The 19207-nt window shown below is 45.0% G+C and overlaps 1 protein-coding gene across 1 annotated transcript; it reads right to left on the bottom strand.

Moving 5' to 3' along the window:
- Positions 1-485: 485 nt before the first annotated feature.
- On the bottom strand, positions 486-17166 carry LOC134933788 (nicotinamide N-methyltransferase-like). The gene is made up of 3 exons (XM_063929245.1): positions 16945-17166; positions 14474-14681; positions 486-1400 (listed from the first exon to the last, which is right to left on the bottom strand). Exons 1-3 carry the CDS (start codon positions 17090-17092, stop codon positions 971-973), a joined length of 786 nt encoding a protein of 261 aa, XP_063785315.1. The 5' UTR covers positions 17093-17166; the 3' UTR covers positions 486-970.
- Between the last annotated feature and the right edge of the window lie 2041 nt (positions 17167-19207).

The following is a 19207-nucleotide window of genomic DNA, read 5'->3' as shown; positions in this document are numbered from 1 at the left end:
TGCATACTGGTGAATGTACGCCTTTGTGTCCACAATCTTGTCTGGTCGAATTGTATGACTATGAATCAGCACATTCGATTCAATCCTTCTATCCAGCTAGTTTTCTTCAGACAAGACATGATCGTAGGGGTGGGGTATGCAATGCCAGCGTTCGGGATACCTATCCCCTATAGTGCCTAACACCCCCCCCCCCCCTCCCCAGGCCCTAACCCTAACCCCCACCCCTATACTTACATGCAGGATGTTGGCTGTTTTGTTCCAGCTCTGGTCTCCTGAGGGGTTATCAGGAATCCGGCTTCGGCATCCTGCCGGCATCCTGACCGCTGGAATGCCGAATGCATCCCAATAGTAGGTACATATACATTCTTGCGATATTGAAAGAACGGGTTCAATTTTAATAATAATGTCGCGACAAATGTATAGAGGTGTTTCCAGCTTAACTCTGCATCAGCCGCATAATGAGCAGAATAATATGAGACAATTGAGACATTTAGAAATCATTTCTTTATTGAATCATTTTGCTTGAAAATCCTGCAGCTAACCCCGTGCCCAGAGAGGAGAGGAAACAGCCCCGGAACCTGGCATTTGTGCAATGGATCTGCATTGGCTGCAGCCCATAGAAGCCGGATTGGGCTGCGTGAAAGGCAGGGAGTGGCTTCCCACAGGAAGACAGCTCTCTGCTTATGGCAGCCCGGTCTGGCAGTCCTGGAGGCAGGAAACACCTCCCAGTGGGACTGCTTGCAGTGTCTGTGATTGGCAGGTAGAACTCCCAATAGGAAGTCAGTCACGGACAGCACCTGGCTTCACTGACACTGAGCGGATTGGCGGATTTTACCTGGGAGGGATGCAGTCCTGCAGCCCATAGGTAAAATCGGCCACTGAGTATTACACAGCCCCATCCTTCCCCCGCACTAGTACTTTGTTAGCAGCCGTCGGCCCATGATAAGCTGAATCTTCCCATTTGCCACCTCTAGGCCTCGCGTTCCTTGCGGGCCAGGATAAAAAGCAAATGATCATAATCAACTTTATCAGTGCTGACCTTGTTCCTCAGTAACTCCACCTTCTCAATGACACAGCCGGCCTTAGTCACCGACTCTCGCACAAAGGCTTCATCCAATGGGAGGATAAAGTACTTGTGTTGCCCCAGTGTGTAGAATGTCATGTTCAGCCCCGTGAAGAGCAGCAGGTAACCTCCGACCTTCAGCCATGATGTGGCAGATGCCAGGTTCCTCTGGTATTCTTCCCTCGTTTTACTAATTATATTTATTATCCAGAGACTGAGGACACAGTCAGCCCGCGGTACAAGTAGGGGATCTGCACAACCACTTCCAAAGATATCCCATTTAACAACACTTTTGACGGCTCTTCTCACTTTCTCCTCTTGTTCCTGCCACCCAGCGCTGCAATGAAACAAGAGGCATGTATTATGATTAAGAATATTTTCATTATTCTTCAATTATATGGCGCCACAAGGGTTCCACGACGCCGTACATACATATACACAGTGCAGGCAAAAACCAAATACAGTAGGAAACATCACAGAGCACGGGATACACACTGTATAACCAGAGCTGCAGTCGTAATACCCACAGAATCAGCACCAGCTGAACACAGAATTTTGGTGCCGCTGGTGGCAGTGGTGAGCAGATGATGGTATAAGGGAGGGAGGGAAAGCACATGAGGGAGGAGGGCCCTGCTGGGAAGATTGAAATCCACCACTTTCGGGGCCACCGCTATATATATATATATAGAGAGAGAGAGAGAGAGAGAGAGAGATCCTATGTGTAAATACTTGCACACTCTAATATTTAAATATGTGGTGCTCCTTAAGTTCTGTTCCATTACAGTCCAGATAAATGCAAGAATTTGTAGAGAAGGGCACTCAGTCCAGCTTTGAAAAAAATATATCCTTTTAATATCACCCCACCATGGGCATTAAAAAGTGAACAGCAAATTGCGGTGGCTCAGCATGAAATAACTTGAAATATCATCTCCAAATCACTTGGCGTATTAACGCCTACATATCATTTCCAAAGGTGTGTTTCATTGTCATAGGGGTACAAATGGCAATGACAGCTAAGTTACCATTTGTACCCCTATGACAATGAAACACCTTTGGAAATGATATGTAGGCATTGATACGCCAAGTGATTTGGAGATGATATTTCAAGTTTTCTCTGACGTCCTAGTGGATGCTGGGGACTCCGTCAGGACCATGGGGAATAGCGGCTCCGCAGGAGACAGGGCACAAAAAGTAAAGCTTTTAGGATCACATGGTGTGTACTGGCTCCTCCCCCTATGACCCTCCTCCAAGCCTCAGTTAGATTTTTGTGCCCGGCCGAGAAGGGTGCAATCTAGGTGGCTCTCCTGAGCTGCTTAGAATAAAAGTTTAAGTTAGGTTTTTTTCTTTCAGTGAGACCTGCTGGCAACAGGCTCACTGCTACGAGGGACTTAGGGGAGAAGAAGTGAACTCACCTGCGTGCAGGATGGATTTGCTTCTTAGGCTACTGGACATTAGCTCCAGAGGGATCGAACACAGGCCCAGCCATGGAGTCCGGTCCCGGAGCCGCGCCGCCGACCCCTTGCAGATGCCGAAGAGCGAAGAGGTCCAGAAACCGGCGGCAGAAGACTTTCAGTCTTCATGAGGTAGCGCACAGCACTGCAGCTGTGCGCCATTGTTGTCACACACTTCACACCGGCGGTCACGGAGGGTGCAGGGCGCTGGGGGGGGCGCCCTGGGCAGCAATGTAAATACCTTTTCTGGCAAAATGAATACATCACATATAGTCCCTGGGGCTATATGGATGTATTTAACCCCTGCCAGGTCTCAGCAATAACGGGAGGAAAGCCCGCCGAAATAGGGGGCGGGGCTTATTCTCCTCAGCACACAGCGCCATTTTCCTGCACAGCTCCGCTGAGGGGAAGGCTCCCAGACTCTCCCCTGCACTGCACTACAGAAACAGGGTAAAACAGAGAGGGGGGGCAATTTTTGGCGATATTATATATATTTAAGCGCATATAACAGAAACAACACTTTTATAGGGTTGTTTGTATATATTTTTATAGCGCTTGGGTGTGTGCTGGCAAACTCTCCCTCTGTCTCCCCAAAGGGCTAGTGGGGTCCTGTCTTCGATAAGAGCATTCCCTGTGTGTCTGCTGTGTGTCGGTACGTGTGTGTCGACATGTATGAGGACGATGTTGGTGTGGAGGCGGAGCAATTGCCGGTAATGGTAATGTCACCCCCTAGGGAGTCGACACCAGAATGGATGGCTTTATTTATGGAATTACGTGATAATGTCAGCACGCTGCAAAAATCGGTTGACGACATGAGACGGCCGGCAAACCAGTTAGTACCTGTCCAGGCGTCCCTTACCTCAGTCAGTCGACACAGGTACCGACACGGACGAATCTAGTGTCGACGGTGAAGAAACAAACGTATTTTCCAGTAGGGCCACACGTTATATGATCACGGCAATGAAGGAGGCTTTGCATATCTCTGATACTGCAGGTACCTCAAAAGGGGGTATTATGTGGGGTGTGAAAAAACTACCTGTAGCTTTTCCTGAATCAGAGGAATTGAATGACGTGTGTGATGAAGCGTGGGTTACCCCCGATAGAAAACTGCTAATTTCAAAAAAGTTATTAGCATTATACCCTTTCCCGCCAGAGGTTAGGGCGCGCTGGGAAACACCCCCTAGGGTGGATAAGGCGCTCACACGTTTATCAAAGCAAGTGGCGTTACCGTCTCCAGATACGGCCGCCCTCAAGGATCCAGCTGATAGGAGGCTGGAAACTACACTGAAGAGTATATACACACATACTGGTGTTATACTGCGACCAGCAATAGCCTCAGCCTGGATGTGCAGTGCCGGGGTGGTGTGGTCGGATTCCCTGACTGAAAATATTGATACCCTGGATAGGGACAGTATTTTATTGACAATAGAGCATTTAAAGGATGCGTTTCTTTATATGCGGGATGCTCAGAGAGATATTTGCACTCTGGCATCGAGGATAAGTGCGATGTCCATATCTGCCAGAAGAAGTTTATGGACGCGACAGTGGTCAGGTGATGCGGATTCCAAACGGCATATGGAAGTATTGCCGTATAAAGGGGAGGAATTATTTGGGGTCGGTCTATCGGATTTGGTGGCCACGGCAACAGCCGGAAAATCCACCTTTTTACCTCAGGTCACCTCCCAACAGAAAAAGACACCGTCTTTTCAGCCGCAGTCCTTTCGTTCCTATAAGAACAAGCGGGCAAAAGGACAGTCATATTTGCCCAGAGGCAAAGGAAGGGGTAAGAGGTTGCAGCAAGCAACTCCCTCCCAGGAGCAGAAGCCCTCCCCGGCTTCTGCAAAGCCCTCAGCATGACGCTGGGGCTTTGCAAGCGGATTCAGGTGCGGTGGGGGGTCGCCTCAAGAGTTTCAGCACACAGTGGGCTCACTCTCAGGTGGACCCTTGGATCCTGCAGGTAGTATCTCAGGGTTACAAGTTGGAATTCGAGAAGTCTCCCCCTCGCCGGTTCCTAAAGTCTGCTTTACCAACGTCTCCCTCACACAGGGCGACGGTATTGGAAGCCATTCACAAGCTGCATTCTCAGCAGGTGATAGTCAAGGTACCCCTCCTACAGCAGGGAAAGGGGTATTATTCCACACTTTTTGTGGTACCGAAGCCGGACGGCTCGGTAAGACCTATTCTAAACCTGAAATCCTTGAACCTGTACATACAAAAGTTCAAGTTCAAGATGGAGTCACTCAGAGCAGTGATAGCGAATCTGGAAGAAGGGGACTTCATGGTGTCCCTGGACATAAAAGATGCTTACTTGCATGTCCCAATTTGCCCTTCACACCAAGGGTACCTCAGGTTCGTGGTACAAGACTGTCATTATCAGTTTCAGACACTGCCGTTTGGTTTGTCCACGGCACCTCGGGTCTTTACCAAGGTAATGGCCGAGATGATGGTTCTTCTACGAAGAAAAGGCGTATTAATTATCCCTTACTTGGACGATCTCCTGATAAGGGCAAGGTCCAGAGAACAGCTGGAGGTCGGAGTAGCACTAACTCAAGTAGTGCTTCAACAACACGGGTGGATTCTGAATTTTCCAAAATCTCAATTGACCCCGACGGCACGTCTGCTGTTCCTGGGAATGATTCTGGACACTGTTCAGAAATAGGTGTTTCTTCCGGAGGAGAAAGCCAGGGAGTTATCCGAACTTGTCAGGAACCTCCTAAAACCAGGAAATGTGTCTGTGCATCAATGCACAAGAGTCCTGGGAAAGATGGTGGCTTCTTACGAAGCAATCCCATTCGGCAGATTCCACGCACGAATATTTCAGTGGGATCTGCTGGACAAATGGTCCGGATCGCATCTACAGATGCATCAGCGGATAACCCTGTCGCCAAAGACAAGGGTGTCTCTTCTGTGGTGGTTGCAGAGTGCTCATCTGTTAGAGGGCCGCAGATTCGGCATACAGGACTGGGTCCTGGTGACTACGGATGCCAGCCTGCGAGGCTGGGGAGCAGTCACACAAGGAAGAAACTTCCAGGGCGTGTGGTCAAACCTGGAGACGTCTCTTCACATAAATATACTGGAGCTAAGAGCGATTTACAATGCTCTAAGCCTGGCAAAACCGCTGCTTCAGGGTCAGCCGGTGTTGATCCAGTCGGACAACATCACGGCAGTCGCCCACGTAAACAGACAGGGCGGCACAAGAAGCAGGAGAGCAATGACAGAAGCTGCAAGGATTCTTCGCCTGGCGGAAAATCATGTCATAGCACTGTCAGCAGTGTTCATTCCGGGAGTGGACAACTGGGAAGCAGACTTCCTCAGCAGGCACAACCTCCACCCGGGAGAGTGGGGACTTCATCCAGAAGTTTTCCACATGATTGTGAACCGTTGGGAAAAACCAAAGGTGGACATGATGGCGTCCCGCATCAACAAAAAACTGGACAGGTATTGCGCCAGGTCAAGAGACCCTCAGGCAATAGCTGTGGACGCTCTGGTAACACCGTGGGTGTACCAGTCGGTGTATGTGTTTCCTCCTCTGCCTCTCATACCAAAGGTACTGAGAATTATATGGCTACGGGGAGTAAGAACAATACTCGTGGCTCCGGATTGGCCAAGAAGGACTTGGTCCCCGGAACTTCAAGAGATGCTCACGGAAGATCCGTGGCCTCTACCTCTAAGACGGGACCAGCTTCAGCAGGGACCTTGTCTGTTCCAAGACTTACCGCGACTGCGTTTGACGGCATGGCGGTTGAACGCCGGATTCTAAGAGAAAAGGGCATTCCAGAGGAAGTTATTCCTACTTTAATTAAAGCCAGGAAGGAAGTGACCGCACAACATTATCACCGCATTTGGAGAAAATATGTTGCGTGGTGTGAGGCCAGGAAGGCCCCGACGGAGGAATTTCAGTTGGGTCGATTCCTACATTTCCTGCAAGCAGGATTGTCTATGGGCCTCAAATTGGGATCTATTAAGGTTCAAATTTCGGCCCTGTCAATTTTCTTCCAGAGAGAATTGGCTTCAGTGCCTGAAGTACAAACTTTTGTCAAAGGTGTACTACATATACAGCCCCCGGTTGTGCCTCCAGTGGCACCGTGGGATCTCAATGTAGTTTTGGAATTTCTCAAATCTCATTGGTTTGAGCCACTCAAATCCGTGGATTTGAAATATCTTACTTGGAAAGTAACCATGCTACTGGCCCTGGCTTCAGCCAGGAGAGTATCAGAATTGGCGGCTTTATCGTCCAAAAGCCCTTATCTGATTTTCCATTCGGACAGGGCAGAATTGCGGACGCGTCCTCATTTTCTCCCTAAGGTGGTTTCGGCGTTTCACTTGAACCAGCCTATTGTGGTGCCTGCGGCTACTAGCGATTTGGAGGACTCCAAGTTGCTGGACGTTGTCAGAGCTTTGAAAATATATATTTCAAGGACGGCTGGAGTCAGAAAGTCTGACTCGCTGTTTATACTATATGCACCCAACAAGATGGGTGCTCCTGCGTCAAAGCAGACGATTGCTCGCTGGATTTGTAGCACAATCCAACTTGCACATTCTGTGGCAGGCCTGCCACAACCTAAATCTGTAAATGCCCACTCCACAAGGAAAGTGGGCTCATCTTGGGCGGCTGCCCGAGGGGTCTCGGCATTACAACTTTGCCGAGCAGCTACGTGGTCAGGGGAAAACACGTTTGTAAAATTCTACAAATTTGATACCTTGGCTATGGAGGACCTGGAGTTCTCTCATTCGGTGCTGCAGAGTCATCCGCACTCTCCCGCCCGTTTGGGAGCTTTGGTATAATCCCCATGGTCCTGACGGAGTCCCCAGCATCCACTAGGACGTCAGAGAAAATAAGATTTTACTCACCGGTAAATCTATTTCTCGTAGTCCGTAGTGGATGCTGGGCGCCCATCCCAAGTGCGGATTGTCTGCAATACTTGTACATAGTTATTGTTACAAAAAAATCGGGTTGTTATTGTTGGAAGCCATCTTTTCAGAGGCTCCTACGGTTATCATACTGTTAACTGGGTTCAGATCACAAGTTGTACGGTGTGATTGGTGTGGCTGGTATGAGTCTTACCCGGGATTCAATATCCTTCCTTATTGTGTACGCTCGTCCGGGCACAGTATCCTAACTGAGGCTTGGAGGAGGGTCATAGGGGGAGGAGCCAGTACACACCATGTGATCCTAAAAGCTTTACTTTTTGTGCCCTGTCTCCTGCGGAGCCGCTATTCCCCATGGTCCTGACGGAGTCCCCAGCATCCACTACGGACTACGAGAAATAGATTTACCGGTGAGTAAAATCTTATTATTTCATGCTGAGCCACCGCGATTTGCTGTTCACTTTTTAATGCCCATGGTGGGGTGATATTAAAAGGATATATTTTTTTCAAAGCTGGACTGAGTGCCCTTCTCTACAAATGTATATATTATATTATATATATATATATATATATATATATATATATATATACAGGTTGAGTATCCCTTATCCAAAATGCTTGGGACCAGAGGTATTTTGGATATCGGATTTTTCCGTATTTTGGAATAATTGCATACCATAATGAGATATCATGGTGATGGGACCTAAGTCTAAGCACAGAATACATTAAAGTTACATATACACCTTATACCCACAGCCTGAAGGTAATTTTAGCCAATATTTTTTATAACTTTGTGCATTAAACAAAGTGTGTCTACAGTCACACAATTCATTTATGTTTCATATACACCTTATACACACAGCCTGAGGGTCATTTAATACAATATTTTTAATAACTTAGTGTATTAAACAAAGTTTGTGTACATTGAGCCATCAAAAAACAAAGGTTTCACTATCTCACTCTCAGTCAAAAAAGTCTGTATTTCGGAATATTCCGTATTTCGGAATATTTGGATATGGGATACTCAACCTGTATATATATATATATATATATATATATATATATATATATATATAGGGATGGTAAGGTTTTCCCCAGGGCGCTAATGGATCCCTTTGGTATGTCTGAAATTCTCACTCGTAATGAAAATTCATATCTCTCTTATATAGAAATTTTATAAAAAATATAACATATTTATTTAGTAAAATATAATAGAATACATTGTGTCACAATAAGTCTGCAGTGACCATCAACAAAGTTTCATACAGATATTAATGTTGATAACAGTACATTTCAATTGCAAGGCAACAGAACGGAGTATCTTCCTTGAAGACAAGACAGACACCGCTGTCTTAACCCAACGCGTTTCGTCCTACGGACTTCATCAGGGGTTGTACTTATAATCAACGGATCACTATATGGATAAGCAACTTAACGTATCTTTAGTATTACATAAAAACACTTAAAAGTGATATCGTACTAGATCTCACCACATGGAGTATCTAATCAGCAGATGATTAGATGTTTATTCATTCTACTGAGCCAAGTAATGTTAATTTTGAAAGCAATTGCGTTTTGAACCAATTGCCTTGGAAATTAATAAATAGAGCAGCTTTTCACATCCAAGCCTGAATTTACACAAATCAGAAAACTGTAAATGAGCCTCTCTGTGTTCAGTTGTGTTCCTAGCTGCTACACACAACTGAACACAGAGAGGCTCATTTACAGTTTTCTGATTTGTGTAAATTCAGGCTTGGATGTGAAAAGCTGCTCTATTTATTAATTTCCAAGGCAATTGGTTCAAAACGCAATTGCTTTCAAAATTAACATTACTTGGCTCAGTAGAATGAATAAACATCTAATCATCTGCTGATTAGATACTCCATGTGGTGAGATCTAGTACGATATCACTTTTAAGTGTTTTTATGTAATACTGAAGATACGTTAAGTTGCTTATCCATATAGTGATCCGTTGATTATAAGTACAACCCCTGATGAAGTCCGTAGGACGAAACGCGTTGGGTTAAGACAGCGGTGTCTGTCTTGTCTTCAAGGAAGATACTCCGTTCTGTTGCCTTGCAATTGAAATGTACTGTTATCAACATTAATATCTGTATGAAACTTTGTTGATGGTCACTGCAGACTTATTGTGACACAATGTATTCTATTATATTTTACTAAATAAATATGTTATATTTTTTATAAAATTTCTATATAAGAGAGATATGAATTTTCATTACGAGTGAGAATTTCAGACATACCAAAGGGATCCATTAGCGCCCTGGGGAAAACCTTACCATCCCTATTCACACTCTCAGTACTCCATCTAACAGGGAGTACTTCCCCTAAGGAGCAGCTGTTTATGTACTAGCGCGATAAAGGTCTTATCTCCCTTTTTCCACAATATATATATATATATATATATATATATATATGTACAGTACCAGTCTAGATTTTGGACACACCTACTCTTTCAATGGTTTTTATTTATTTTAATTATTTTCTACATTGTAGATTAATACTGAAGACATCAAAATGTGTTTTATATTTTAGATTCCTCAAACTAGCCCCCTTTTGCTTTGATGACAGCTTTGCACACTCTTGGCATTCTCTCAATCAGCTTCATGAGTTAGTCACAGAATTTCACAGAATGGTAACACTGGATCCCAAAACACATACTAGGGGAGACTGTTCTGTGCCTGCCACTGGATGGATTTGGATGAAAACTTTAATGAACTGTGATAACTGACAGAAATGACCAGAATTCAATGGACTAAAACGACAGAAATGGAGGTGGGAAGACAAAAAATTTTATGTTCCCCAAAGTTTTGGAATAGCAACACTGATAACAGAAGGAAAACTATAAAACCCATCTCACAATGTAAAATTATAAACCTTAACAGAAAGAAAAGCTGGGGATCAGGGTTACTCGTGACACCCCAAAAATAAAAACGCCACTAGGCAGCCACATCATGGGTGTGTTGGAAGAGCTACTAATTATTTTTAATATGTTAACAGTTACTTCCAACTCATTGATAACTTAATAACTGCGAAATGTAAACGCTGGCAATGCCGGGTATTTCAGTTAGTCATTATATAAATGACACTAAGGGCCTAATCCACACTGGATCGCAGACTGAAGCCCTTTGGGGAGTGCGCACGTGCACCCCACGAGACCCAGTGAGATGCTAATAGCTTCTCAGGGCTGCGATCGCCTCTGCCTTATTGACAGGCAGAGGCGGTTGCGGAGCAGGGCGTGCCAATGGCGTTAGAACGCCGTTGGTGGGGCATGGTCCGTACAACGAAGGCGTGTCCGGACCGTTGCAGGGTCAGGCCGTGACGGCTGCATGACGTCACACGCAGCCGCTGTGACCCAGGACGCGGCGGGTAGCCGCCTGCCAGTGCAGGTAGGCTGCGCAGGCAGGGAGCTACTCGGCAGGTGCAATAGTATAGGCGCCATGCGGGGGGGGGGCCTGACATGCGGGGCAGACTAGCCCTGTGCTGGGCGTCCCCCCACATGTCAGAGTAACTGATCGTAGATGTGCTAAATTTAGCACATCTACGATCAAATCTGAATTACCCCCCGAGACACAAAAAAAATTCCTCATCCCCCATTAATCTCCCACCACAGAGGACATCAGGTCTATCCGTCAGTCTCCAGATGGTTGATCCACAACAGCGGGGTCAACACAGGCAGCCAATCAATGAGCTTATTTCTTGGCGTATTGATAATTATTAGCATGGGTGAGAGCTGCGATGCCAGCTGCTTGCAGAAACCCTGTAGAATGGTCCCTACATAATGCATTATACCAAGCAGTAACAACTTCAACAGTCATAATGTTGACATTTAGTATGGCATCATCAACAGGTCTGACAACTTGGATTACTATGGGCCCCGAGGCTCCTAGAGCCTTGCCATTAAAGAGACCATAGAGTTTAGTATTTTATTTATTTACAGTTTCTTATATAGCGCAGCATATTCCGTTGCACTTTACAATTGGAACAACAGTTATAGAACAAAACTGGGTAATAACAGACAGACATAGAGGTAGGAGGGCCCTGCTCGCAAGCTTACAATCTATATGGAAAAAGGCATTAATACACAAGGATAGGTGCTATCTATGGCATGATGGTCCACCAGATTGCAAAGGTTCTTAATGGGCTGTATGATATAATCACACAGCAATGTTGGCCAAAGGTCAGGAGGATGTGAAAGTGAATAAAGACAAAATATGTGAGGACTTCACAAAGTGGATGTATTTGGGTAGAACAGCTTATGAAGGTTATGTGGGCGGTTCTAAAATCTGGTAAGCTAGTTGAAGAGGTGAGTTTTCAGGGACTGCTTGAAGGTTTAGAGACTAGAGGAAAGTCTTATTGTGCATGGGAGGTCAGCGTGGGTGCAGCTTGGAAAAAGTCCTGCAATTGTGAATGCGAGCAAATAATGAGTGTGGATAAGAGACGTAGATCTTGTGCAGAGCGGGGAGGTCAGGTAGGGAGATATTTTGAGATGAGTGTAGAGATGTATATTGGTGCAGTTTGGTTAATAGCCTTATGTGTAAGTAAAAGTATTTCATATTGAATATGGTAGAATACAGGCAAACAATGGAGGGACTGACAGAGTGGATGATGAACAGTTGGTGAGGAAGATTAGCCTTGCAGTTGCATTCAAAATGGATTGTAGTGGTGAGAGTCTATTTCTGGGAAGGTCAGTAAGGAGATTATTGCAAAAATCAATGCGGGAGATAATGAGAGCATGGATTAGAGTTTTTACAGTGTCTTGTGTAAGATATGGTCGTATGTTGGATATGTTTCTTAGATGTATGTAACATGATTTATAGACAGATTGAATGTGGGGAACAAAGGACAGTTCAGAGTCAAGGATGGCATCTAAACAGTGAGCTTGTGGGGCAGAGTTGATTGTTGAGTTATCAACAGTGATAGCGATATCAGACTGGTAACTACTATTGGCCAGTGGAAATATAAGTAATTTTATTCTGAAAAAAATTAAGTTTGAGGTGGCGAGATGACATCCAAGATGACATGGCAGAAAGGCATTTAGTGACAATGTCAGTGGGGCAATTGGGTGTGGCCTGAATTATGTGATATATCCCCAGCTAGTGAAAGCTGAAGGAGAGAGAGATAAGTATAGTTGTTCGAGGTGTGTGAAAGTTATTTATAGCGACAGATTGAGGATGTTACAGTCAGTGTATATAGATAAGAAAAAAGCTCTTGAGTGTTAATAGGAGGATAGTGAATTACTGAGGCTGCAATGTTCAGCGAGAGTTGCAGGGAAAGTGAAGGATGTAATAGTCTTAGAAAAGATACCGTGGAGTGAAATTAGAAAAGCAATTTGTGGTACATGGTGATTTTGTATTAAAAGTATAGATATTTAGGATATTACTTAAATAAATGGCAAGTTTTATGGTGAAATTACCTGGTCTCAGATGTTGTTCAATGTTATCGCCATCACAGGGTAGCAATATAAGGACACTAGCTATGGGAAGTATGCCTAATGATTGAAATATAACATTTATTTTACATGGAAATTCTTGGAAAACCATTTTTACTTGTAATGTTTTTAATACTATTTTTATTTTTCGCCATGTAGGAACACAATTGCTAAACGTCGGTCTTTCAACGATAATCGATGGCTTTGAAAAATTAATGTCAAAGGGCAATTGTAATTAATGCTATGTAAGGCTTGAATAGCAGTAATTATCACCCACAGATATAGGATGGTAACCAGTACCCACCGTAGCAGCACAAGTCAGGAGGGGCCCGGCCGATGTAGCTGCAGCAGTAGGGGCATATTAAGAGAGGAGGGGGCAATGTGCTCGTGTGCAGAATCCAGCCTGGTCCTACTGGCAGCACATAAATAATTGAGAACCAGTAGACTCTGGCTTTGTGCCAGTTTACTGAGCATGAATGCAGGTCTCTGGTAAAAGGACTTGGCAGCCATTTTCCTGGGGATTTTTGTTTGCCACAGTATGTCACTGCACGGCAGTGCAGGACCGCAAGGACCCGAGATGTGTCCCCACAGACCTGATGTTGGATGACAGTCAAAGCCTATAACTTTCAACCCAGCCCAGATATGTGACAGCATTCAGGATTTGTTGCAATTCTCATGTCTCCTGTGTTTAAGGCCTTCAGTTAATTCCCCCTCGGTCTCCTGTATTCTATATTCATGCTCCTCACCCGTCACCTGTGCTGTTGCTGCGACTACAATTGTGTAAGTCAGTAACTGCTCATCCTGCTTGGTTCAGTTACTATCAGAGCAGTTTCCTGTTCCTGTTCTATTATCTGCTACTTGTTCCTGCCTCACATAACCTGCGCTGCCTGCTATTAGTTATGTGCCAGTGTTACAGTACTTACCCCAGCTGTCCCTGCAATTACCTGTCCTCTCAGTGTTAATCCTCATCACTTAGCCTGTTGCCAGCCACTGACCCCCCTGCAATATAGATCCCCTCACCCCACCACTCGGTCTTTCCTAGCTAAGCCATTTCTTGTTTCTTCTTCAAACGCTATAACCATAACATACATATAAGCAGCACAGTAGCACAGTGGGTGACATTGGCTTTACAACATTCTTAATTGATATTGTTGGCGGAGTGTGGCAGTGTCGGATAGGGATGTTAGTCCACACAACGGCACGTAACTGGGATGATTGGTTTATTCAGCTAACACAGATAACAGCTTGTAGTATATAGAAGATGTTCTGCAGTGGCAGGATCTCACAGTATACAAGTGAAGCAGTACAGCGGTAACACAGCGTCCCAGTACACACAGGATGCGGCTGTATACACACAGGGGGCGGCTGCGGGGTAGACAAGGTCACACAGGAGAGCAGACGCTGCACGTCAGTGCAGTTGTCTCTCCGGGAAGAACTCACTCAGACTGTGCACTAAGCACCTCCTCCTGCACTGAGCTGACACTAAGAGGGAAAACACTAGAGCTGGGAAGCTGCCTCTAGTGCTGGGGACGGAGACAGACCACAGAGTGATCCACTGTCTAACAGATATATCTTGCACAATGTAGCTATACTGTATAAATGGTCCCATAGAGATGTATGGATGTGACACCCATTGCGTACCTATTCCCTTGAAGCTGACAGACTTGTTTAGAAGCATATGACCAGTCGGTGGCTTCTTTCCCCTTCTCCAGCCATTGCCTGAAGTGTCTGATGTTGGCGTCTGTAAAATCCATCACATAGATCTCCTTGAAAACGTTACTGGCTGAGAGGAGCTGGTAGACCAGAGCCCCAGAGCTGATATCCAGCAGTGTGTTTCCCTTAACCTGTCCTGTAGTAAACAGAGAAGACAGAAAACATGGCCTGCAGTTACACATAGCTGTCACTACTGTGGTTTAGCGTCAGTTCAAGACAATTGGAAAATGACATGAACTGTGTGGACCTTGGCTGGCTAGTGACACTCGGAACCCACTTGGGTTAGAAATTGGTTGGATAAAAGGGAGCAGCGAGTGGTGGTAAATGAAACGTTTTCGAATTGGACTTAAGTACTAAGTGGTGTGCCACAAGGGTCTGTACTTGGACCACTATAGTTCAACATTTTTATAAATGATCTAGACTCTAGAGGTAGGTCTAGATCAGGGGTGGGGAACCTTTGGTCCTCCAGCTGTTGTTGAACTACACATACCAGCATGCTTTGCTAAAGTTTTGCTATTTGGCCATGCTGAAACTGTTGCAGGGCATGCTGAGATGTGTAGTTCAAAAACAGCTGGAGGGCCAAAGGTTCCCATCCCTGGCCTAGAGAGCATGGTGTCAATTTTTGCAGACGATACCAAACTGTGTAAGGTTATAAATTCGGAGGGGGACGCTGAGTCTCTTCAGAACCACTTATTTAAACTGGAAACATGGACAGCAAAATGGAGAATGAAGTTCAATATCATTGGCAAACGCAGGATTTCTAGAGGGGGGTTTCCAACTGCAATCCACAATCTCCCACTCTGCGGAACATGGAATACAGTATTAATATTTAACAGTATAGATGGTCTATAGTATAAACTGTATATCAAGCATATTTAATATAAATAAGATAATGTAAGTGGTCAGGAAAAGGTTAAACATACCATAATAAATAAATACACAAACATAATAGAACCAGTACTGCACTTTCTAAGCACACATTCTCCCACCTCAAGGTAAGGCTCCTATCTCTTCTTCTTGGTAGCTACTCTCTGGTCCAGTGCACTGATTGAGGCCTCAGAAGCAGAAGAAGCTTCTACTCCAGGACATGTGCAGCAGCTTAAACTTCATGATGTGGCGGCAGCTCTAGTAATTATATTATATACCATTGCAATTGTCATAATTTGACCCACTTGCCTAGAGGAGGGTTTTTTTCAGGCAACAGGAACCCCCCCCCCCCCCTGCATTGGCCTATGAATATAGACAAATGTAAGGTAATGCACTTTGGTAGCAAGAACAGAAACACTACCTACACACTAAATGGGGAAAAACTAGGGGATTCTGTACTGTAAAAAGATTTAGGTGTTCACATTGATAACAAACTCAGCAGCAGTACCCAAAGTAGGAATGCAGCCAAAAAGGAAAACACGGTATAGGCATGCATAAAGCGGGGAATTGATGCAAGGGATGAGAGTATTATACTCCCATTATATAAATCACTAGTGAAGCCACATCACATGTGCCACAACTATGGGCACCATACTACAAAAAGTATATACTGGAACTAGAAAAGGTTCAGAGACGGGTGACCAAATTGATTAAGGGAATGGAGACGCTAGAATACAAGGAAAGGCTTGCTAGGCACGTTTACACTGGGAAAAAAGGAGATTAAGAGGGGACATGATTAACATTTACAAATATATAAGGGGTCAATACACAGAGCTAGTGGGGGATTTGTTTTTGGTAAGATAATCACAAAGGACACGCAGACACCCGCTTAGGTTAGAGGAAAGGAGATTTCGCACACAGAGATGGAAAGGTTTCTTGACAGTAGGGACAATATGTGTTTGGAATTCCCTGCCGGAGAGAGTAGTAATGGCGGACTCGGTCATTACTTTTAAAAATGGCCTAGATAAATTCCTAATGGATAAGGATATACAGGGATATGGTGGGTAAATCATGCACTATAGTAAGAAAAAAAGAAAAAGTGGAATTGACATAACGGCTAAACATTCACCGCAGTTAAAATATAGAAGCATTTGTCAGACACCAGAAAGGTGACCCCTATAGAATCTGAGGAAGACCCTAGCTATAGGTGACTTGACAAATTGCAGTTTTACAATGTAATAAGACAAAATACAAGGTTCTGCTCATTATCGTCACATTTCAAATTAAATGAATCCTTTTTACACCAATTACTGTATAGCCATATAAAATCAGTATTAATTACAATTACTACAGTAACTAAAAAAATATCAGTGAAAAATGAAATAATATATATTAACACAACCTCCCGTATAAGACCCCAGACCCCAAATTCAGCCATTGCCCTGAAGGTAAAGGTGCATATATAGTATACACCAATGTATTATTATATTATGTGTGATTATACAGATGATAGCTGGATATAATATACAGACCTGAGGAAAACAGACCATGCAGTATTTTTATTGGGAAGCCCACACTCTCCTCTGTTATACTGACTTTCCCATCAGAGAAGTGAGATTCCACAAATTTCTTGGCATTAAAGTCCTCATCATTATAGTACTTATAGCTGCTGGCGGCCATTCTCCGTCCTCTCAGCACTCGCCACAGACTTCCTCTCTCTGTCTACGGTCACGTTTATAACTGTGAGCAGGAACAGCCTCAATCCTGATTCCTCTGATTGCAAATATTGAACTTGGATCATATGCCGAACCCGACCATGTTTGCTCGGGTGTCTGCGTTCTGAGGTTATATCAGTCTATTGTGTCTTACTCAATCTCCTGGGTGTCCCGTGATGTTGGGGTATAAGGCCGGCAACTGACGGGGCTAGAGGTTACCAGTTGGGGAGAGAACTTGCTGGAAACTGCCTGACGTTGCCCATCTGAGTACTGAGGGCTCCTGACAAATATTTTCTGTAATAGTCTGCAGATGTGTTACCCCCTCACCCTCCTAATTATTACTGCGCTGTTGCAATCCAGTCTGCTGAAGTAAATCCAGTTTACCTAATGGCGGATTGTTTAATTTGTCCGCTTCTGAATTGAAATCAGTAGAGGATGTCACCGAGAGCCTTACGAAGGCATTCATCAGACTATCCTAATTCTCCCCTAGGAGCTGGGTTATTTTTTGCAGTTAGAAACAATGGTGGTCTTTGCTCATGTGCAGGGGAACCAAGGAAGGAGGGTGGGCATGTACTACTTACCTGGCCTGGGCCTGTTGGAGGGGCTTGTGCAGGGGCTGGCTGGGGACAGCTGTTGAGTTGTTCGCCTTTGTGCCACACATAGTATTTTACATTGAGAAGGGGGAGCGGTCACAGCTCCAGATTAGGCCACACCCCCTTAGAACCTGGGCCCCGTTGATGTCTCAATGGCCCATGTGTAGACTGTGGGGGGATGGATAAGATCAGAGTAAAGGATACGTTTTCTCTTACACTGACCCCCTGGTTTCTGAGCTATCAGATCAGTACAGGGGGCTCCAGTCATTATGATTTGCAAGGTGCTTACAATCTAATCTGTATCCACAAGGGTGATGAATGGTAAATGGCGTTTAGCACCCACGCTGGTCAGTATGAGTCACTGATGCCCTCCGATGCCCCTGCTGCCTGATGGATTACGTATATCTCTGATGTTTGTGGGACTGGGTATACACAGGACCCACATGTCCGCACAGCACTGTTATAATGCTTCATTTATGTTTTCTATTTATTATATTTTGGTAATTACATTTCTGGACTAGTTGCATGTTTGGCACATTTAGGTGGTCATTACGAGTTGATCGCTAGCTGCATTCATTCGCTGTGCAGCGATGAGGCACAAAAAGGCACTTCTGCGCATGCGTATGCGATGCAATGCGCACGCATGGCGTACTAGTACAATGAAAAAATAAGATTTTACTCACCGGTAAATCTATTTCTCGTAGTCCGTAGTGGATGCTGGGAACTCCGTAAGGACCATGGGGAATAGCGGCTCCGCAGGAGACTGGGCACAAAAGTAAAGCTTTAGGACTACCTGGTGTGCACTGGCTCCTCCCCCTATGACCCTCCTCCAAGCCTCAGTTAGGATACTGTGCCCGGACGAGCGTACACAATAAGGAAGGATTTTGAATCCCGGGTAAGACTCATACCAGCCACACCAATCACACCGTACAACCTGTGATCTGAACCCAGTTAACAGCATGATAACAGAGGAGCCTCTGTATAGATGGCTCACAACAACAATAACCCGATTTAGTTAGGCAATAACTATATACAAGTATTGCAGACAATCCGCACTTGGGATGGGCGCCCAGCATCCACTACGGACTACGAGAAATAGATTTACCGGTGAGTAAAATCTTATTATCTCTGACGTCCTAGTGGATGCTGGGAACTCCGTAAGGACCATGGGGATTATACCAAAGCTCCCAAACGGGCGGGAGAGTGCGGATGACTCTGCAGCACCGAATGAGAGAACTCCAGGTCCTCCTCAGCCAGGGTATCAAATTTGTAGAATTTAGCAAACGTGTTTTCCCCTGACCAAGTAGCTGCTCGGCAAAGTTGTAAAGCCGAGACCCCTCGGGCAGCCGCCCAAGATGAGCCCACCTTCCTTGTGGAATGGGCTTTTACAGATTTTGGCCTTGGCAGGCCTGCCACAGAATGTGCAAGCTGAATTGTATTACAAATCCAACGAGCAATAGTCTGCTTAGAAGCAGGAGCACCCAACT

This window comes from Pseudophryne corroboree, chromosome 6 (genome assembly GCF_028390025.1).
Source record: "Pseudophryne corroboree isolate aPseCor3 chromosome 6, aPseCor3.hap2, whole genome shotgun sequence".
Classification (NCBI taxonomy): Eukaryota; Metazoa; Chordata; class Amphibia; order Anura; family Myobatrachidae; genus Pseudophryne; species Pseudophryne corroboree.
Note: the sequence above shows the minus strand (reverse complement) of the source record. Positions and strands in the feature narration are given on the sequence as shown.